Source organism: Sus scrofa, chromosome 8 (genome assembly GCF_000003025.6).
Source record: "Sus scrofa isolate TJ Tabasco breed Duroc chromosome 8, Sscrofa11.1, whole genome shotgun sequence".
NCBI lineage: Eukaryota > Metazoa > Chordata > Mammalia > Artiodactyla > Suidae > Sus > Sus scrofa.
Genome location: NC_010450.4, coordinates 33,457,035 through 33,480,151, shown reverse-complemented (window position 1 = coordinate 33,480,151; position 23,117 = coordinate 33,457,035). Strand labels below are relative to the sequence as shown.

At 41.4% G+C, this 23,117-nt stretch overlaps 1 protein-coding gene across 1 annotated transcript in view; it reads left to right on the top strand.

The window, feature by feature from the left end:
* The window catches only part of ATP8A1 (ATPase phospholipid transporting 8A1), a 252,807-nt gene that overhangs the window by 157,148 nt on the left and 72,542 nt on the right, over positions 1–23,117 (top strand). Inside the window, 1 exon segment of the mRNA XM_021101159.1 lies at positions 12,645–12,817. Coding sequence (XP_020956818.1) covers positions 12,645–12,817 — 173 coding nt within the window.

Genomic DNA, 23,117 nt, shown 5'->3' with positions numbered 1-23,117 from the left:
CTTTCAAGGTGTTAACATTTCCCTATCAAAGGCAAAGATAGGTTTTTATAACGTCCCATGGCAGGAAGATTGTTCAAATGCTGTCTGGCACACAGCTCACTTCGAGTAGCTCTCAGTGAAGAAAGCCAACTTTGTTGCATTTGAGAGCAATGGGTTAGCAAAAAATGTAAACATTACAAAAAATGAAAATAACGTATGAACAAGTAATCTGTCCTCTTTTCCTCTGATTTAAGACGGGGTCTGCTGCAAGCCAAAGTATGTGGTTGAAAAAGTTCCATCAAACCCATTGTTTGGTCTCATAAAAACTAAATGTGTCCCCTTTTCTTAAACAAAATTCAGTAATCTTGGCTTATGTGCGGAACCCCTAAGTGAAGTTGTTCATGGATTCGTATGTGTTTCTGTTTTGAGAAATTCTTCCTCTCCCCGAGCCGGAATATTCCTTATGTCTTTTTTTGGCTAAACATCTGAGCTCTTCTAAGAGCTCTCTGAGACCTAGAATTACAGATAAATGCTTTCTAACCCATCTGCCCTTTTGCCATCTCTCCGCAGCTTGATGGCATTTTTGAGGGGAGCAGGCCACGCCTTGTGACTTTTTTGCATCTTTGATGCCCGCATCTTTGGATGAGTCATCACAGTCATAAACTTGAAATTTATAGGAAACCTGTGTGTCTGATGTATCTGCATGCATTAGCCTCTACTCCAGTATGGACAATGGTGTTTATCTCAATTACAGATGGCGACTTGGAGTTCCCAGAGCTAGTGAATGCAGGGTCCTGAATCATGACCTAGATTGCTCTAAGCCAAAAACCATTTTTGTTTCTAAATAACCCTTCCTTCTCCAGAGGTGACAGGGATATCATCACAGAAAAAAAAAAAAAAATATATATATATATATATATATATATCACAGGAGGCATCCCCCACTTTTTCCCAACTTGTCCCTACATCCTTTCCCTGTCAGCACCAGGACTACAGAGCAGCTAAGGGAAAGATGCTCATCTGGGAAATGGTGGTGTTTGGAACATCTTACGTTTATGAAATTCAAGAAAAACCCGTATTTCATTTTACTATGACAGTTGTATGTAGATTGACTCGGAGGGACTTAGGAAATAATGGAAACGGTGTGCCCTGGGGATCTTCAGTGAGAAAGCGCAGCAGATAATGATTCCTCTGTATTCCTACATTAATTAATTCAAATCATTAGGAAAATGGGACCAACATTAGCTTGCTTTGTGGTTCTGGGTAAGAATTTCTCACAGGCCCCGGTTGTTCCTGTCTCCAAACCATTGATTTGGTAATTTGCTCATTTTCAAAAAGCCAGTTGTATATTCTGAGCAGCCTCTTCCTGGCTGAATTGGAGGCAACATGAGAGACTGGATGTCTGCCCACCCAGTTCCTCGAGGAGGATGCTTCCTCCTGCGTTTGAGTCCCTGCCGCCGCTGGAGAATATTTAATACCGAGCTCCACATCAGTGTTTAGGAGGCTTTCAGTGGTGGTTTCACATCATTACCATGAGGGGCTTTGGTAAAAGCCTTTATCCACAGAACTGTTTAAATGGTATAATTACATCCCCCACCGCACTCTTCCTGCCTTTCCTGGGGTTTGTCTCTCTTTGGTCCATGCCTCCACCCCAGCCCTGAAAGAGAGACTTATACCCAGATTGAGCACTTCTCTGCCTCTCTCTCTAAGGCATCCTCCACAACGCTAGCTGCCTCCCAAGGAGTTATTTGCCTGATGGAATGTATCAGAATCCCAAATCCCAAACCTATACCCAGCGGCCAAGAGCAGTTTACCCAGCGCGGCAGCTTCCTCTTCTCACCTCCTTCCCTTTTGGTACCTTTGACCTTTTTCGGATGGCATGACCCTACTGGGAGACTGGGCCATTTCCTCAATCACAGTGTTTTATATCTATGCCCTCCCTGGAAAGCCCATATCTACATATCAGCAAAGCACGGACTTTTTTTTTTTTTTGTCTGTTTCCCTGTCCATTATATTTAGCAAGAGTATTGATTAAATGCATTTGCTTGGCTGCCTTCCACTAAGCTATTTTAGAAGACCTCTTTGACCATATGTTTTTAATGATTTCACCTTCTCTCTGCCTTTACCCATTTTGGAACTATTACTTTGTGTTGGTTTGGTTCTAGACAAACAGATAGGTAAAGGTTGCATTCTAATCTAACCCAGGAATTTAGAAATACCAGAGTTTTTAAGGTAGAAGTGTCCAAGAGAGCTAGTGCCCCTGACAGGGATGAATGCTAAATGGACAGATTGTATATAAAGGTAGTTTCTCTTTAGTCGCAGGCATACGTTCTTTTACGTTCTTTTTTTTTTTTTTTTTTCCCACTGTACAGCAAGGGGGTCAGGTTATCCTTACATGTATACATTACAATTACATTTTTTCCCCCACCCTTTCTTCTGTTGCAACATGAGTATCTAGACATAGTTCTCAATGCTATTCAGCAGGATCTCCTTGTAAATCTATTCTAAGTTGTGTCTGATAAGCCCAAGCTCCCGATCCCTCCCAGAAAAGAGAATCATGGACTTGGAGAAAAGACTTGTGGCTGCCTGATGGGAGGCATACGTTCTTTACAACGTAGTACCGCCTGCAGTAGCCAAAGGAGTCGTTGATATATGTGTCACAGAGGGGTATATGGAATGTCCAGGGTTCCACTGAATCAGTAACACGTTGTCAGAAAAGAATACCCAGTGGTTTATCCGTGTAGCTATTATGGGAGTCCTAACTCACTCTTTTAAGAGTGTGCTAACATTGTCCATACTTGACATGGTCTTAATGCATTATTAAGAATGACCTTGGGATGTTCTGTTAATTTGTAATTTTAGAGTGTGAACATTTGGAGAGTGTGAAAAGAGAGAAAGAATGAAACATTATTTGGCCATAAATTTGTAAATACCTCATGTCCTAAATGATGATGATGAGGTGGGGCCACACGCCACCCAAACAGCTAATAACGTATAATGCTAGTTTAGGATTCTTATATATATCCTCTTATTTGACATTTTAAGTTAACTGATAGTAGGCTTTAAAACTAAGTAGGTAAACTAAGGGTTTTTTTACACACCCTCCCAGGGAATATTTATCTGTTTTTAAAAATAGAAGTTGAGTTGATGGTGTTATAGCTGAAGAACATACCAGCAGGATAAGTCCTTTGTGTTTTTTGGGTTTTTTTTTTTTTTTTTTGTCATTAGTTATTTTCAACCTACTATTTATGAAGCACACATTTACATATAATGCTATTTTATGTAACTCTGCAATGTAATTTTATATTCTTTGTGGGAGCTTAGAGTCTAACATATATTGATGTAGTCATCTCTGCAAAAAACATAGTAAGAGAGAAATGCCAAATCAGTTTGTAACTTTTAAGTTATTTTCTGCTCAGGAGTTGTATCAGGTTGGAAGCAGAAATTAAGAGATAAATAAAAACAGTCTAGGTTAATTATAGAAGTATTTGTCCTCCTATCCTCTATCAAGGGCTATATGCCACATGGGAAGAAATAATGCTGTCTTTTCTCTTGTTGAGAAAAGACAGGTTCCCAGATACTTTTTGTTTGTCTCTCTTTTTGTCTTTTTAGGGCTGCACACGTGGCATATGGAGGTTCCTGGGCGAGGGGTCCAGTCAGAGCTGTAGCCACTGGACTACACCACAGCTCATGACAATGCCGGGTCCTTAATCCACTGAGCAAGGCCAGGGATCAAACCCGTGTCCTCATGGATGCTAGTCAGGTTTGTTAATCACTGAACCACAATGGGAACTCCCAGGTTCCCAGATACTTTTCATATAGAAGTAGTAGCTTCTAGACTTGAGTGTTAGCAAGCAAAAGGTAAATTGAAATAGAATTGCCATTGGGAGGTTTCAAAAGGAAACTGAAAACCATCTCAATAATATACCGCGTGGTTACCACTGGTGTTGTACAGCGACTGACAGGTTGCAGAGCGTTCTTCTTGTGTTGACACCTGTGTTAGGCCTGATGTCAGGAAAAGAACTCCTCGTCTTTCTTGGATGTCACCTCTGAGCTAAGCATTGAATGGGACACTCGAGTTAGCACATCTTGTCCCTACAGCAGCCCTACAAAAGAGTTATTAACCCAATCTTATGAATGAGGAAAGTTTGACTCAGAAAAGTTAAATAACCTGCTTAAAGAAAGACAGCCATAGGTGGGAGAACAACAGTTCAACCCAAGCCATCCTGATACCATATTATTGTAGAGTTCATCAAACTTCTAGAATTAGTCAAATGAAAAAATAAATCATGAGGAGGTAGACTGGAATACATATATGCTTCTGGCAAAAGATTTATCAATAGGACGTGTAACCTGTGAATACCTTTTCATATAATGTAGGACATAATCCTTTCTAGAACACTGAGCCTATGTAGCCACCTGATCTAAAAGGATTTTGCAGTTTTTGGTGTCTTTTCTTAAGTTAGTGGTTGAAACGATTCCTTATTTCTCATTTAATTTTTTCCTTTCATTCCATTAAGGAATCTTTAAAAAATAAATATTTAATACTTCCCTTCCAAGGAGGGTGAAAAGTGTTTGACTAGCTTGTTTACACCTTCTATTCTACCACCACCTAAAGTCGAAGTACACCTTGAGTTCGGAGCCATGGGCTGTGTTTCAGCTTCTGGTACTTCAGTTATTTACAACATGACCTCATCATTTTCCTTCAGATGTTATCGGTGCCCAGAAGCATCACGTGAACCCTTATGGGTAGCCTTTCCCTTCTAACTAAAAATGCTCCACTATTTTATGGTTGCACATTCGTTTTATGTTGATGGCTGCTTTCTCTACTCTGATTGGTAGCTTGTGCATGTCAGCTGATGCATTTATAAAGGGTTAGTCTACAGTAACTGAACCTCTAGCAAGTTGGCTAGTTTCATCAGAGTCCCCATCTTGACTCAACAAGATTCCTGTACATGTTCTGTAACCTTGTGTTGCATTTTGCCCTTTTGGTAGAAAGGAAGTGAAAAACAAGAGGCCTGTGATGCTGAAGTCAGAAGTATGGGCTTTGTAAAGTTCAGTCCATCTGACAGGGGTGAACGTTGTCTCTTCCAAAAGTGATTCATTATTAGCCCAAAGTGTATGCTTGACTGGTGGTGACCTCATGAAGGAGAAGAACACATCCAAAAACAATGGAACACATTGTTAAATAGTGTGCCTGGAAGTCAAAGTGTAATTCAGAATTTTGATACTTTTTTTTTTCCTTTCTGGGAATAGAATCCTCCTTATGACATAAGTTTATCATTTGACCAGCACACATTTAACAGATTCTCAGGAATAAATACAAGTGCTACGTGTTTATTTGCATTCAGACCCAAACACCAACATAGAGTTGGAACTAATTATGTGTGTATATGTATACTTTTTTCCTTTAACTTTTGCTGTTTGGCTTAGCCTTGCTGTTGACACCCTCCGGATGGAGGTGAGTGATCACACATTTTCTTCAGTCACTCTGAGACCTGCAGCCCTGGAGGAGGGTGTGGAAGCCCCACCCTCTAGGTGTTACATCTTAGACTATCTGTAATCTTCGCCTCGTCTCTGCTGGTTACACTGGATGAGACTCGTCTTCTAGTCAAAGGCAGGAGGCTTTTTATTTTCCTCTCCTTAGGGACATTCCTACATTTTCGACTAGGGTGTTCCCTGGATATGTTCCTAAGTAAGACAGTCTGTTCCTGTAAACCCCTGAAAGGAACCAGGAAGAAAAACCAAAGGCCAGAAGCTCAAAAGGGCCATTTTTATGCAGGTGCTTTCTGCAGATTACATTTGGGGCCATCAAAAACATAGTTCCTAGGTGGCCTAACATGTTCTTTCCACATCTGGCCTCTGGGTTCCTTAGACTGTTCCAAGCAGGGTTTTTGCCAAAAGGAAAATGACATCTTTCATGCAAGGATACTTTCCAAACATCTCAAGGCTTTCAGTTTAGCTCACTACAAAACTGGGTCAGATATCATTGTGTAGGGTGCCCTCTGTGACTTATCAAGGGTTGACTTGGCAGAGGTCATGTAAAAGTAATGAAAAAGGTTACCATAAAGCTGCCAGTCTCTGATGTCTTAAAAATTGTTAATTTCATTGCAGGGTATGTTGGGGCTTGAGGCAAGCCACTCCAAAATATGCCAGACTGGCATACTGACTTTTTTGCATTAAAGTTGCTTAAGAATCAGCCAGTACAAGAACATTCTTACCCTCCTTTGTCTTTAGAAACCAAGAAAGAAATCTCTCCTTTGAAAGGTACCCTCCCTGTGCCAGGAGGTAGAGAGACATCCTTATCACCAGAGATAGGGCTTCAGAGCCAAGAACCTATTTCAACAAAGCTTATTACTTCCTCACTTATCTACCCCCCCAAGCTTAGACTTCTTTTCTTTGCCTTGTCAATTCTTTACAAATTTGTTTCTTTGTTAAAAAAAAAAAATATATATATATATATATATATATATATATATATATAAACACTTCCTGCTTTGGCCACTTCCTTTGTTCCCATTTCTATAAGACTGCCATATGTACGAATTAAATTGGGGGGAGGGTTCATGTTACTCTGTCTTCTGCCAATTAATTATTAGACAAGCCAAAGAATTCAAGAAGAGGAGGGTGGGAAAGTTCCCCCTCTTCGACAGGTGCTACATGAATATATTACCTGTTTTGCCAGGAGCCTCCCTGAAGATTCAAGCAATAGAGATATGGATTGGAAGTTCGGGCTTAGCAGATGCAAACTATTGTATATAGGATGGATCAACAACAGGGTGCTACTGTATAGCACAGGGGAACTAGATTTAATATCCCGCGATAAACAATAAAGGAAAAGAACAGGAAAAAAATATATATACATACAGACCTGAATCACTTTGTACAGCAGACATTAACACAACCCTGCAAAACAACTACCCTTCAGTAAAATAATTTTTTTAAAAAAAGATTCAAACAGAACTTTCCTAAGACCCTCTGGTCAGAGTTATCTTTGTGAGGAATTCTACTTGACCTAATTATCTGCCACCCATCTTTCCTTCCTTTTTTTTTTTTTTCCTTCTCCTCCAGGCATGGTTCTTATAAACTGAATACATATTGTTTTCTTCTCCTTATTCCACTGTTATATAACCTGACTTGATCTCTAAGGAGCTAGACTGAGTGTTGATTCTACTGTAGTCTTTAGACAATTTTGAGATGGAAGGAGATATTGGATCATAACCACTGCTTTGTTCTCCATTTCCTCTATAATACAATAAGCACACAAACATTTAATTTATTGCTGTAATTAATTAAGAGTACCTGAGATTACACAACAGTTTTACAGGCCGCAAAAAACAATCCTCAGACTGGTCTCACAAGAAAACCATTGTAACTTCCCATAAGGTATTCTGCAGTCATTAATAATGTGGTTCTTTCATTACCAAGCTTGTATTGATTTTGTGTCTTTATCAAGGGCTTCAATCCTGAAGGGAAATAGAGTTAGAAACAGATAAGCAGTTAATTATACTGAATGCTACACCGTGTAAGGATAAACAAGTATTTAGAGAATCCAAAAGATGGAGCTTTTCATGTCATCTGGAGGACTCAGGAAAAAGAGGGTCGGGGGCGTGTAGTCTTAAAGGAAAAGCACAGCGACAATGGAGGAGAATAAAGATGCCAGGGAGAAGTGGGAGGAACAGAGGTGGGAAAAGAAGACAGGTCTTCCCCTGACTCAGGAATTAGGGAGGATTAGGAAAAGGGAAGTTTTGCGGTAAGAGGGGAACGTTCAAGTTCTTTCTGAAAACGAATGTTCTCAGTAAAGCAGGTCGATGTTTGCAGCAGGAAGGGGGCCAAATTTGAACTCTCAGGTGGAGGAGCAAAGGTCTGGAGGAGCATCTTGAAACAGTGGAATTGCCGAGGGGTGGGTAAGAGACTAGATCAGCAGCAGTGAGCACCCGTGTGCAAGAGGAGAGCTGGAGTGGAGCCTGTCCTGGGGCAGGTGAGGTCCTTCCCTTCTTGTGGCAGCAGGATGAGGAACATGTTGGCTGTGGGCTGAATTGTGACTTGGCAAAGCCAGGAAGCGTGGGGCAGCTCATAAGCACCCCTGACGAGCCCTTGGCTGTGGGAGGCCTCGGGTGGGGAGCAGAGAACTGAATGCTGGACCACCAGTGTCCACGTGGGATGCAGGCTGTGGGAGGTTCAGGCAAAGCCCGATTCACTTCCCTGAGGCTCCCTCCCGTGCCCGTGGGCCCCCTGATAAGGCGCCTGAGCCCCAGCCTTCCCCCCCACACCCCCTTGCCTGTCTGTCTCCCCAAACTGCCTTTACTTCGGACTCTCCCTGATTATAGCAACAGATGCTCCTTTTCTTTCAGCTCACAAATAAGACTTTGTAGCACATGGAGATACAGAGCTTTTATTTTGTTGTACTCTGTGGTCTTTTACCCTTTTTCTGAGTTAGCTTCACATTTATATATTTTCACTTTCACATATCACTAAGTTTAAATGTTTAAACATTTCCCCCTTCAGTAGCCAAAAAAGAAAACAAAGCAACAGCTAATATAGTAATAAATTTATTTCTAGCTACAGGAGATAAGCTTCAATGCAACATGGCCATAAAGTATGGTTCCCAGGCTTGGGGGAGAAGCCATAAACTTTCATAAATGAAAGAATTTTAAAATACTCCTGGCAGTATAAATAAGGGTAAAATATAACGTGTAACTGGCAACACACAGCCGACAACAGAGCTGCTTACAAAAGAAAATTGTAAACTAAAATAGGAAAAGGTTTTCAGCTTTTCTGTTGTTGCTACCTTGCACCCTAGGTGAGCTGACTGGAGAATTCACTGGGGGAAGATTTGACCTCACCTTCTGAAATGTGATGTCTGTTACATCTCCTGGCACCTTTTGATTTGCTGAAGATCTGTGATAATCACCCAGGAAACCCAGGGGTCCTGATGCCATGAATAAGTTCTCAAAACACCTAAGGTGTTAGAAAACACCCTCAGAAGGAGGCAGAGTGGCATGCACAGGACTGAGTGCCATAGGCTGGTTAATAAGGAGGCTTGCACAGCTCAGGGGTTAGATTGCAGCTGATCTATAAAGAAATGTGACGTTCTCCTGACGTGCATCTCATGTTTCATTTGTTTTCAGATCAGGAGTGACTTGGGCACAAGCTCAAAAAAACAGATGGATGGGTAGATGGATGGATGGATGGATGGATGGAAGGAAGGAAGCTTGGATAGGTGGATTTATGGATGGATGGTTAGGTGATTGGATGGATGTTTGGGAAGATAGGTAAGTAAATGGCAGGTAGGCAAGAAGGCAAATAGATACACAGATACACACACGCATTTTAGTGGGCAATGCCGTAGTTTGAAAGACTGTTGAGTTAATAGGGGTTATTCTCTAGAAAATTAAGGAGCATGAAACAGAACACCGACTCCTCTCTTCGGCAGCCTCTATCCCTCTCTCTCTCTCTCTCTCTGTTTCGTCAGAAGTGATAATATGGGGGAAATCAGAATTTATCAGTGCTTTCATTCCATTAGCATGTCTTTCCCAGGCATGTGTAATTGCAGGCTCTGTATTTGTGGACCCGATTAAACATTGTCTCTCCCTTCACGGAACTCTTACTGGCATGGAGTGAGTCTGGGAGGGCTTAGGAAGGTAAGACTGGTTTAAAAGATAGTGGAGTATCCTCAGACAGAAAGGGCAGTCTCAAGAGAGAGGATAAAGAAGCCAAGCTTTTGAAGGGAAGGAGAGTTCCTGTTGTGGCGCAGAGGAAACAAATCTGACTAGCATCCATGAGGATGTGGGTTCGATCCCTGACCTCGCTCAGTGGGTTAAGGATCCAGCATTGCCGTGAGTTGTGGTGTGGGTCACAGACGCGGCTCAGATCCCGTGTGGCTGTGGCTATGGTATAGACCAGCAGCTACAGCTCCAATTCTACCCCTAGCCCGGGAACCCCCATGTGCTGCAGGTGCAGCCCTAAAAAGACGAGAAAAAAAAAAAAAAAAGAAAGATTTTGAAGGGAAATGTGAAAAAAAGTTAGTTGGGCTTAGATTTTGGATTTTATTATGTAAGCTGTAGGAAGCCACTGAAAGAAATTTTAGAGCAAGAAGAGACTTGATTTGTGTTTCAAATTTGTTTTGTAAAGAGAAGTCTGTGTTGGCGGTAAAGATGAGATGAAAGACAGATGACGAGGGCTCCAGGGAGACAAAAGAGGGAATGGTGTGGGGATTCCACTATAATTTGCTATGCCTGGTGCTCTTGGTTTTGTTTTTGCTGGGCTATGTAGTAAAAGGCAAGCTAGCACAGAAATTTAATTCTGAGTTTGGTGTCACTACTCAGCAGCCATATGTTTGTGGGCAAAGAATTTAAACGCTCATGCTTATAATCTGCAGAATGGGGACAAGAGTTGTGCCTCCTCCTCAGGGTTGTTCGTGTTAAGAAGTGTTAACCATCTGTGTGTGTCGCTCTTAGAACCACAACTGGTGTGTGGCACATGCTAAATATTGTTTTATTTTTATTTTTTTTATCAGTGCATAACTCGCTTATTTGCTCATTTCATTTATGGGAATTTAGTTTAAGACAATCCAGGGCAACCTACTACAGATAGCCATTGTTAAATTGTGCTTCAGAATTTTACTGACATTTTTCACTTCTTCTTAAAGTCCTCTTGGGCCAAAAATTTTCAGCAGGAAATAAGAGGGTGACGCCTGTAAATTAAAACAGCTCTTTCCCCCCTGATGTAACGTGTGAACAGAAAATACTGCAAAGAATGCTGCTATGTGGTGGTCCCTTTGTGTCACTGTGTGTAACAAGGAACAGGGGAAGTGTTACATGAAGTTCCAGTGTTGGGAAGGTTGGGCAGTCTTACTTTACGGTACAACATGGTTCTATTGTTTTGATAAACAGATTCTGAAATTTCAGAACATAGTGTGTCCCACATTTGAAATATGAATACAGAAACACCTTCAAAAGTCCCCAGTATAAAATCTTAATTACTTCTGCCTTTGCTTCTGTCTTTCTGAAGATAGGTCAAATAACTGTGCCACTTTCTTAAATTAGAACAATAATCATATCTCCCTTGACTATAACAAAAGTTAGTATGTATTGTTTTATTATAGGTATATTTTATTATATAACTATAGCCTTGTATTCATTATATAAATAGCTGCAGGCTCAGGTCCTAGCACTCAGAACAGAACTCTAATAGCAGGGCAGTTGTTTCTGATATTTCCCTGTACAGAGCCCATGTTCTGTTTCTTCACACTGCTAGGGCTCTGTTGAAATAAAAAGCTGGACCCCTTTGGTTATAGGGAGAGTCTATAGGATTTGAGGAGAAAATTAAATATCTTGAAATGTTTTTTCTCTTCGAAGAACTGGGAAAGTAGTTCTTGACAGAGGGAAACAAAACAACCCTTCTGTATAGTTGAAGTGAACAAAGCTTTCCTTGACACTAAAGGTTTTTATTGTGCCTGAAAGTGAACTCTTCATTGATGGGAGAGGTTCTTTTATTCAGTCCATCAAGATTGCTAGGCCTCTTGTCACCATCCCCAGCTGAAATGCAACATCATGAAATCATGCTTAAAAATACAGATGTCGGAGTTTCCATCCATGACTCAGTGGTTAAGGAATCCGACTAGGAACCATGAGGTTGCGGGTTCGATCCCTGGCCTTGCTCAGTGGGTTAAGGATCCGGCATTGCGTGAGCTGTGGCTCGGATCTTGCGTTGCTGTGGCTCTGGTGTAGGCCGGCATCTACAGCTCCGATTAGACCCCTAGCCTGGGAACCTCCACATGCCATGGGTGCTGTCCTAAAGGGACAAAGGACAAAAAAAAAATTAATTAATTAATTAATTACAAATAAAAATACAGATGTCAGTTCATGAAATAGCAAGTAACCCTCCTTTGGGTTACTGGGAATTAAGTTTCAATCTCATTGAGTACTTCTGAAAGAATACCCATAAATTATTTAAATTGTATTTCCCAATTTTCCCCTTGATTGATAGCTAAGCAATTTTGACTAGTTCAATGTTGTTATGCTTTAACAAGATAATATACTGAAAATTTTTTTTTTTTTTTTTGGTCTTTTTGCCTTTTCTAGGGTCGCTCCCGTGGCATACGGAGGTTCCCAGGCTAGGGGTCTAATCAGAGGTGCAGCTTCTGGTCTACGCCAGAGCCACAGCAATGCGGGATCCGAGCCGCGTCTGCAACCTACACCACAGCCCATGGCAACGCCGGATCCTTAACCCACTGAGCAAGGCCAGGGATCGAACCCGCAACCTCATGGTTCCTAGTCGGATTCGTTAACCACTGAGCCACGACGGGAACTCCGATAATATACTGAAAATATTTTTGCAAGATTGTGGTTGTGTGGTTGGAATAATGAACAAAGGTGGCAGGGCAACAGGTGATGTATAATCTCGTTGCAACCCTCCTGGGAAGAGAGATAGGACTTTAAGGGGGTTGCTTACTTTTTTTTTTTTTTTTTTTTTTTTTGATAGCATTTGTCCAGTCTTCTTTGAGAGGCTTTTGTGAGACTCAAATGAGTGAAGGTGTGTGAAAGCAATCTGAAACATAAAAAGCGCTGAAAATAACTAAAAGTAGTTGCTGCACATCCTTAAGGCATCTTAGTAGAACAAATGGGAGTAAATGTTGAGGGCATTTTTGTTTAATTTTACAGGGAACAAGGGAAACTCTCAGTCGTCACTGCACTACCCTTGGTGATGCCCTTCGGAAGGAGAATGACTTTGCTCTTATCATTGATGGGAAAACCCTCAAGTACGCCTTAACTTTTGGAGTACGACAGTATTTCCTGGACTTAGCTTTGTCGTGCAAAGCTGTAATTTGCTGCAGGTAAGTTCTCCATAATATTGTCAGATTTTAGTACAGAACAGCTTGATCCTCAGCTCTGGATTTTTAAAGATCCTTGAAGTTATTTTATCCAAAATTTGTAAATGTCAGTTTATTTGTTCATTCATTCATTCAAGACTCAGGGTTTACAAACTGGGATTGAATTTACTAGCAGAGTTTTGAAAGTGAGTCCTAACAATCAGTAATGTTTATTGTTCATGATTTGAATAAGTAGGTTTCTTGCCTTTTTCTGTGTTTGATATTTTTTACCTGCATTTCTACCGAGGGGTTCTTCGGTAAAGGTTTTGTTTTCTGTAATTCAATCTTTGATTCTGTTGCTTCAACTTCTTTTGGGAGAATGCGAGATGGGGGACACTAAGAGAATCATTTTCCAAATAGCTGAACATTTTTCTGAAGGTTGTTTATTGGGCGTCCAGTCTTCTGCCCTCTAATTTGTAATATTGCCTGGATCCTAAATTAAAATCTGTTTTGCATTATCAAGGCCTACTCCACAGAATTGCATTTTTGTGAACCATTTAGCTCTAATTCTGGCTGTACTTCTTGTCAAAGAATCTTACCCATATCTTTGTCTAAATTGTTTTAACCATGTCTTCCTCAAATATGAAGTATATTTATGACTATGCCCAGTCTCTTCCCTTTGGTCACCATGAAACACAAGGATTTTCCTCTTTGCCACCCACTTACTGAATCTTCCTAGCTGGTCAGACTAGGTCTAGGGTAGCAGTTCTCGAATTGCTTTCCGTTCATGGGAGATGAAATGTTAGCCGGGTTTCTGAGGGTTTCTCAGAATCTGTGCTTATAACATTATCTTTGAAACTGTAGTATTTGCTTTTTTTTTTTTCTTTTTTTGTCTTTTTGGGGCCACATCCTCAGCACATGGAGGTCCCCAGGCTAGGGGTCTAATCGGAGCTGTAGCCGCCAGCCTACGCCACAGCCACAGCAATTCGGGATCCGAGCTATGTCTGCAGCCTGCACCACAGCTCACAGCAACGCAAGATCCTTAACCCACTGAGTAAGGCCAGAGATCAAGCCTGCGTCCTCATGGATGCTAGTCAGACTCATTTCCACTGAGCCATGATGGGAACTCCACTATTTGCTTTTATTTTGTTCTTTTAATGTATATTTTTAATAGAAGAATCTCATTTTTCTCTTCAGATAAATTTCTTTTTTCTTTTTTTCTTTTTTTTTTGTCATTTTGCCATTGCTTGGGCCGCTCCCGTGGCATATGGAGGTTCCCAGGGTAGGGGTCCAGTCGGAGCTGTAGCCACCGGCCTATGCCAGAGCCACAGCAACACGGGATCCGAGCCTCGTCTGCAACCTACACCACAGCTCACGGCAACGCCAGATCGTTAACCCACTGAGCAAGGACAGGAATCAAACCCGCAACCTCATGGTTCTTAGTCAGATTCGTTTACCACTGCGCCATGACGGAAACTCCCAGATACATTTCTTAATAAAAGAATCTTCATAAAACTTTTTTTGGTTCAGGCTTCACTTGCTTAAAAATCCTGTAAATGATATTATCTCCAAACCTTTAAGTCATGCCTTATAGATATTTCCTAAATTTCAGTTGAAATATACTTTGTGAAATATAATTTAAACCATTCTTAATAAGTATCCTTGATAAGTATCATTTCAGCCTATAAAACTATAATACACTCAGAGCATTAAGAGTTGCTTATTATTCCTAAGAATCTAATTATTTCACTCATTTAATTTTTCTTCTCTGCAGCATGTATTAATAAATACTATTAGTATAAAGCTTTTAGGCAGTATGTTGCACAGATACTAAATATTAGTAATAATCAGACTCTGCTAGACCATGAAGAAAAAATTGGAAATTATTTTATCTTGACTGTCTCCTTTTAAAAGCAAGAGGATACTCCTGTTTTTTGTTGTTCTTTTTTTTTAATCATTTTTTTACCAAGACTTTATTGATACAGAAATGCTCATGATATAAAAAGTAAAGAAAAACCAGACATGCATGATATGAATAAGATGATTCCAAATTTATTTTTAAAATGAAAAGGAAAGAAGACTATATACATAAATACATAGCAAACAGAATGAAGTGCTGTACAGCAGAAAAAAATATTTATATAAATAAATGATTTTAAAAAGAAATAAACTATAATATAAAGAAATACAAAAAAATAAAAACAACTTGTAATTCTGTTACCCAGAGATAAACTGCTGTTAAGATTTAGTATATTTTATTTATTTATTTTTTAAATCTTCTTTTCCAGTGACTTTTCTTGGTTCTTTGCTAATCTCCTGGTCAAGTCTTAGTAACATTTATCTCTGACACTCTCCCTTGGGGAAAGTCTTGTGCCAGCCTTGGTTGTTTAATCCCTTTCATTAATGGAATCACAGGATCAACCCGAGATTGCGCAAAAACACATTAGCTGATATGACTGTGGCCTCCTATTTGGAAACAGAACACAGAACAGTTTAGATAAAATGGCCAGTTCCTAGAGCTGGCATCTGTTCTGTGCCTACTGTGTGCTGGGCAGCGACGCTGCAGCACGAAGATGAGTAAGACGTCCTGCCTGCTCTCCTTCGTGTTTCTTCTGCCTTTTGTTCTAAGCACAAGCACGGTTGGTTTGAAAGATGTGGGAGGCCGATTTTCCTCGCAGCTGAGCTTCATTCTTAGAGCATTGCTTAACGCGGTACCTCCCACCATTCTTCAAAAAGTTGAACCACAAAATTAAACAATAGCAGAGGGAGAGAGAAACTAGAAAGCAGAGTCAAGGGAGGGAAAAAAAAAAAATATGTTCTGCGCTTGTGAAATTGCCTCCTGAGATCCTCGTTCTGGATGCTCACAAGTCACATGGCCCTCAGGGCTCCGCCGGGTCCCAGGCCCATGGGAGGGACTCACACTCCGCCTGCACGTGCAGCTCAGCCCTGACACTGAGCTTATAAAGATGTGTGTGGCCCTTTCCTCCCTGCGACCTGTTTTATGCATGTTTGAGGACCAGGAAGGTCCCTGTGCAGACACTGCATTTTATTTAGAGCTTTAGGGTGTTTTTTTAAGCAAAATAGCTTTCCTCTGCTTTTTTCTTCTAATTACCTTCGTAGTCTCTCTTTTCCCTTAAGGACTGTGGTTGAACTTCCGGTCTGGCTTTGAGAATTCATCTAAGCCCATAATTACATCAGGGCCACTGCCCGATTTATGTCTGTGCACCTTCTTGGACTGATGCCTCTTGGCATTTAAACCATCGGCACCGACCATCTTCGTGTCATTTAGCTTTCTGGCCTCAGAGCATAATTGCCATGATAATGCTTCTATCACTGGTGAGGGATAAGGTGGACGATTCCGTAGATCCTTCTTTACAGTTAAATGCAAGCGGTCATCACTCTTGGTTTTTCAGATGATTGCAATCTCCTAGCCTCAGGAAATTCTCTATTTTACTCCATTATGAGAAACAGTGCAGATAAATACTGAATATTATTTCCAAATACAGTAGGGCACTGTTTTCCCAAATTCGTTTATGTTCATGCGGGCTTTCTGGGTTGTCCCCCCTCAAACTGCTTTACAATTTAGTTCTTGTCAGTCCACACGAGAAGATAATTCAGAGTCTGCGCTTCCTCTGCAGTCTTCCCTCCGCTAGGGCGGAAATAGGGGGAGAGCCTCCTCTTAAAGGATAATGACACTCTGGACATTAGTCCCATCTTCAGGATGACATCAGCCACTTTCTTCCCTGACATTATCAGAGTGCAGGGCAGGAGGCAGTTTTTAGTGTGTGCCTAATTGACACACAGTGAGGAAGTTGAGCGTTTTCCCTGGAGTCTGCAGTCACACTGAAAGAAACAGTTGTTCCCTGTCACTTGGCATTACATCTCTTATTCAGCCATCATTTTCTGAAGGGAATACTCAGAGACAGAAATAATCCCGACCCCCAAATTATTCGGGGCTTCGGAGTCCTGGTTTTGGTTTACAAAGTGAAGGTTGCGTGTTAGACCTCAAATAATTTGTCCGAGGACGTAAAACCCAAGAAGTAAAGGGAAAGCTGTTTTGATCAGTCTATCAAGTACTGCGTTTTCGTAGATACTGGGCAGGTTTGTTTTGACCACTGTAGGAATTTACTTGTATAACCTGAGTCATTTAATAGGAAACTTGCGTCACATCTTAAGGGCGTTTCTGATGTTTTTCTAGTGAGAAACATAAACTAACCCTTTTGTGGTCCTTCTGTTCCCTTCTTTAAGTACAGGGATTCTTACCGTTTGGTGGGATCATGGATACTTTTGAAGAACAAATGAAAGCTGTGGACCAGATTTACACAAACATGTGAAATTGGATATACAACTTTAGGGATATCATAGACTCCCTCTAACTCCTTATAGGCAGAGCAGGGGAGAGCTTTGCTCCAGGACTCAAGGAGATTTGTGTACACAGCTCAAATCAAGAACTATTCTGCAAACTGACGGTGCCAGATAAATAACTTCTTATCTCAGTTGCCAATATTTTATGCCTTATGGCCCTACGGCTTGTATAATGGATATAATGGTGCTCTAGCTGGAGATTCGTGAAATCCTTATTCTAACTTTATCCCTTTGGATAAACTTTGGCACTTTGGATACCTAATGGAATCTCTCTGGCCTTGGTGTTGTGACCTGTAAAATGAAGAACTAGGTGCATAGCAGTGATTCAGATTCTCCAGGGAGCCTGGATGTCTATGGCAGTTAAGATAGGAGTTTCAGGGGGTTCCCGTCATGGCTCAGTGATAACAAACCCAGCTCATATCCATGAGGATGTGAGTTCAATCTATGGCCTTGCTCAGTGGGTTAAGAATCCGGCATTGCCATGAGCTGTGGTCTAGGTCGCAGATGTGGCTTGGATCCCACATTGCTGTGGCTATGGTATAGGCCGGCTGCTGCAGCTCTGATTTGACCCCTAGCCTGGGAACCTCCATATGCCACGGGTGCAGCCCTAAAAAGACAAAAAAAAGATTGGAGCATCTCTGGCATAGAAAGGTGGGAAATCCATGCACACATGCACCCTTGCTAGGTCAGCTCCTTCCAGCTTGGAGGCTCCGGGGCCGGGGGACCTCTCCTTGCCTTTTCAGCTTTGGGATGAACCCTCCTTCTGTTGGCCACTCTGTGCTGGGAAGAGTCTGTCCACTTGTTGAATCAGCTTAATTCAGGGAAGCATATGTTCTACCTCTCACAATATTCCCTCCAGAAGAGAGTGGGAATGGTGCAGTGGAGTATGGCTGTGTGTTAAGAGCGTGTGGTTTCCGAGCTCCTCGGCATTCACATAACCCAGCCTTTCAAAGAAGTTTCCATTTTTTCTGTAGTTGTCAGTTTAGTTTAAACATATTTTGAAACTTATGTTCTATGACAGTTGGTTGAAAATTGGCCTCGAGCCTCCAAGCTTTTAGACTGTCTAGTAATCACCGTTCTTCTGCATAATTTATGGACTCATGTCTTCGGAAAAGCAGAAGTTCAATTGAAGTAAGCATTTTTTCCCTACTTGCAACATCTCTAATCAAAGTTGAACCCTCTTTTAGGCCATTTCCCCCCCAAAGTGCATAAAAAAACACTTGACTCCAGTGAGTGTTGTCACTTGGGAGTGGCATTCCAGGCAGAACCTTTCACCTTCGTCTGATCGAGGGGCTGTCCAAGAAGGGGTCTAAAGGGACACCTCGAATACCTTCTGTCATAGCATGAGGATGTTAAGTAAAGGGTCAAGTCAGTTCTGCTTCTTGAGTCTTTGGGGAGTATCTTAAACCTGAAGGATTTCGCTAAATAAATGTTCTACTTAGAGGGTAGTCATAAAGCACAAATGAAGCTGATACATGCTCCGCAGACATTCCTTTAAAGAAAAAAAGTTACGGAACACCGTTGGATGCCAAGCAGATGTTTGGCTTTAAGACTTACAAACGCTTAATGAATGTCAACCCTATATTTGCTTCCAAGAAAATATGAATAAATGTTGGAAACGTTGAGAGACTATTTCTTTCATACATATATGGCTAAAAGAGGACGCACTGAATCAGTTTTACAGCTTCATAAAATGCCCATATTTTGCTTTGCTATAATTGTAAGTTGCTCAGCCTTGTCCATCGCATTTGCTCTTCTACCTCTACAGAGGAATGTTAAAAGAGCAGCATGGCCATGTCACAGCCTTGTAGCCAAGTATGATGTCATCATCGAGGGAGTCCATACTGGGCAATAAAATACCCAAAAATATATGAGAAATCTAAATGCTCTAGAAGGCTGCTGTCATTCAACGTTATATAGCTTTAGATGTGACTCCGTTTACCTAAACCACCATCATACACACACACACACACACACAAATTAGAACTGCAGATTATGTAATTCTGATAAAAGAGAGTTCGACTGTACTGGAAAGTACATCAAGCAGACGTGTAAAGCTCGGTGTGTTTTCACCAAGGAAACATGCTCCCTTATCCAGCACCCAAACGTGACCATCATCTCAGAAGCCCCATCATGCTTTGTTTATTTTATTATCCTCCCAAGGTTAACGGCTGTCTTGGTTCTGTCACCGTCCCTCTTAAGTTATATCTTCTTCATTTCAGTCTTTTTCTGTTTTGTATCTTGCTCACCTGAATAAGCATATATGTCTTCCATAACTACAGTCAGACTCTTTTGCGCTTGTAAGTACGAGCTCTGCAGCCTTCCACTAAAGGCCTCCTTAGAGCTTTACATAAATCACTAGATCCACATTCTAATATGTTCTTCCATCAAATACAGATCCATCTAGTAGATGGCTTATAGTCTCCTTCAGTTCTTCAGCGATAGCATGAAAGGACTTCATTTGCTGATTTGCCAAGGACGTGACATTTGGAACCTATGGCATTTCTCTGATCTGTCAGACTTGGGACCTGGTTGGGGGGAAAGGGGAACAGATTTAGTTTGGTGCAACTGGTTCTCCTTGAGCCCTTGATGGTTTCTAGTGATTACCTTCTTATTAACAAACCTATCTGAGAGATTCCTACTTAGGGCAAATCAAAGGTTTGGTGTCTTGGAGTTCCCGTCGTGGCACAGTGGTTAACGAATCCGACTAGGAACCATGAGGTTGCGGATTCGATCCCTGCCCTTGCTCAGTGGGTTAATGATCCGGCGTTGCCGTGAGCTGTGGTGTAGGTTGCAGACACGGCTCAGATCCTGCGTTGCTGTGGCTCTGGCATAGGCTGGCAGCTATAGCTCCGATTCGACCCCTAGCCTGGGAACCTCCATATGCCGCAAGAGCGGCCCACGAAATAGCAAAAAGACAAAAAAAAAAAAAAAGGTTTGGTGTCTTGAGCCAGGCTAGAGTGCCCGGAGTTGAAATGAGGTAGAATAGTAGGTCATAGCTGTCTAGAAGCTGTAGGGCATGGAGTGAAGTGGAAAGAGAGACACCATCCTCGGGGAAAGACGGTCTTGGAAAGCAAAGGCTTTTTGCCAAGAGAGCGGTGAGAGAAATGAACGTAAAATGATGGACTTTATATTGAGGCATGAAAGAAGTGGTTGTTCCAGATAGCGTGTTTCCAAGGGGAGCATGTTATAGTGTGCAGGGGTGGGCACACTTTTTCTGTAAAGTGCCAGGTTGTAAATAGTTCAGGTTTTGCGGGCCATACAGTCTCTGTCACAACTACTTAACTCTGACAGTGTAGCTTGAAAGCAGCTCCAGACTGTGTAAAAGAACGGGTGTGGCTATGAACACACAAGATTTTATGAAAAATAGGATGCTGCTGGGATTTGGCGCTGGAACCATCATCGGCCAGTCGCTATTGTGGAGTGTCTGTGGCTCATGAATGAGCAGTAGAGGGAATCAGTTTCTGACAGAACTTCTTCCAGAATATGGATGGAGTTCACTCTAGACTCCCTGCTCTGTACTATACAGATTCTTTCCTTTCTTTTCTTGAAAACTAAGGTATTTGTCCATCTCTTCCTCACCTGGCATGTTACCCTACCTCCATGATTCCTCAAAAATGACTGGTGTTCTTTCTGTGGGGACAGCTACACAGTCTGGGGTCTCCATTAAATGCGTCTGTGCCCTTGGATCTAAGAAAATCCTTTAAAACATGGATATTTCCTGAAGTCAATTTGTTTTCTTTTTTTTAATTACTTAGTGAATTTTTTTACATGTATAGTTGTACAACAATCATCACAACCAAATTTTTACAGCATTTCCATCCCAAACCCTCAGTGCATCCCCCACCCCTCACCCTGTCTCATTTGGAAACCATAAGTTTTTCAAAGTCGGTGAGTCAGTGTCTGTTCTGCAAAGACGTTCAGTATGTCCTTTTTTTAGATGCCACGTGATAGCATTTGATGTTGGTGTCTCATTGTCAGACTGACTTCATGTAGCATGGTAATTTCTAGGTCCATCCATGTTGCTGCAAATGCCATTGTTTCTTTCCTTTTAATGGCTGAGTAGTATTCCATTGTGTATATGTACCACATCTTCTTTATCCACTCCTCTGTTGATGGATATTTACATTGTTTCCATGTCTTGATTATTGTATATAGTGCTGCCGTGAACATTGGAGTACATGTGTCTTTTCAAGTCATGGTTTTCTCTGGATAGATGATCCAGGAGTGGGATTGCTGGATCAAATAGTAGTTCTATGTTTAGTTTTCTGAGGAATCTCCGTACTGTTTTCCACAGTGGTTGCACCAATTTGCTTTCCCACCAACAGTGTCATAGGGTTCCTTTTTCTCCACACCCTCTCCAGCACTTATTGTTTGTAGACTTTTTGATGATGGCCATTCTGGCCGGTGTAAGGTGGTACCTCAGAGTGGTTTTGGTTTGTATTTCTCTAATAATGAGTGATGTTGAACATATTTTCATGTGTTTTTTGGCCATCTGTATGTCTTCTTTGGAGAACTGTCTGTTTAGATCTTCTGCCCATTTTTTTTTTTTTTTGATGGTGTTGTTTGCTTTTTTACGAGGTCTCAATAGCAAGAGATAAATGAGCAACCCAGGACTGCAAAGGCGGATCCTGCGCTGCCCCCTCCTCCCGACCTGGTACCTTCCCCCTGTTCTAGGAGGATATGCCAGCAAGTTGCTGAAGGACAAGGGCAGCAAAGCAGTCAGGCTGGAAGATGTACACTAGCCTTCTCTCTGAGCTGGAAGCATCATAGCATCTGGAAGTAAAGGAAGTTCTCTGTGGATTTTTATGAATTATTTTTGTGTTTGCCCTTCATCTCCAGACACTGTTTATTCCTCTTAAGGCAAACATTCTCAAGTATTTAATATGTTCCCATCCATCCACCTTACTTTATTTGTATATTCATGTAACTATGAAAAATATATAACATTGTTATATATTTGAATCGAGAAGTAAATACATATTTATAATGACATTCCAGGGGAATTTTTTTTGCCTTGGTTTTGCAACATGTTTTGAGACCTTTTCATGTTTCCACAGGTAGAACAAATTTATTTCTTCTCACCACTGCTTACTATTGTACTAATGCATATATGCTTTTTTAATTATCTATTCTCATAGTGACAACCACATAGGCTACACCAAATCTTTGCTACCATGAAAAGTGTTGGAATGACTATCCTGTCTTTGCACCTATGCAAGTGTTTTTCTAGGATATATACTTAGAAATAGGAATTCTTGGAGTTCCCATCATGACTCAGCAGAAACGAATCTGACTAGCATCTGTGAGGACACAGGTTCCATCCCTGGCCTCGCTCAGTGGGTTAAGGATCAGGTGTTGCCGTGAGCTGTGGTGTAGGTTGCAGACACAGCTCAGATCTGGTGTTGCTGTGGCTGTGGTATAGGCCGGCGGCTACAGCTCCGATTAGACCCTAACCTGGGAACCTCCCTATGCGCAGGTACGGCCCTAAAAAAAAAAGGGAATTCTTGTCTGTGGGCTATATATATTTCAGTTCAGTCAGAATCATCTCATTGCTCCCAGATCCATGTAGGAAGGTTGCTTTTTCTCTATCCTTACACCAGCACTTGGCATTCCTTATTTTATAACTTTGCCAATTTCATGTTTGAAAAGTGGCACCTTGTTTTGATTTTCACTTCTGGGATTACTAGGGAGAATGAATAGCCTTTTTTTTTTTTTTTTAAATGGCCACACCCATGGCATATGGAAGTTCCCAGGCCAGGGACTGAATCCGAGCTGCAGCCGTAGCAACACCAGATCCTTTAACCACTGCATCAGACCAGGGATTGTCCCCGCACCTCGGCAGTGGACCTTAGCCACTGCACTTGGATTCTTGCCCACTGAGCCATAGCAGGAACTCCTGAATAGCTTTTTTTTTTTTTTTTGTCCTTTGTCTTTTCAGAGTCGCACACGGGTATAT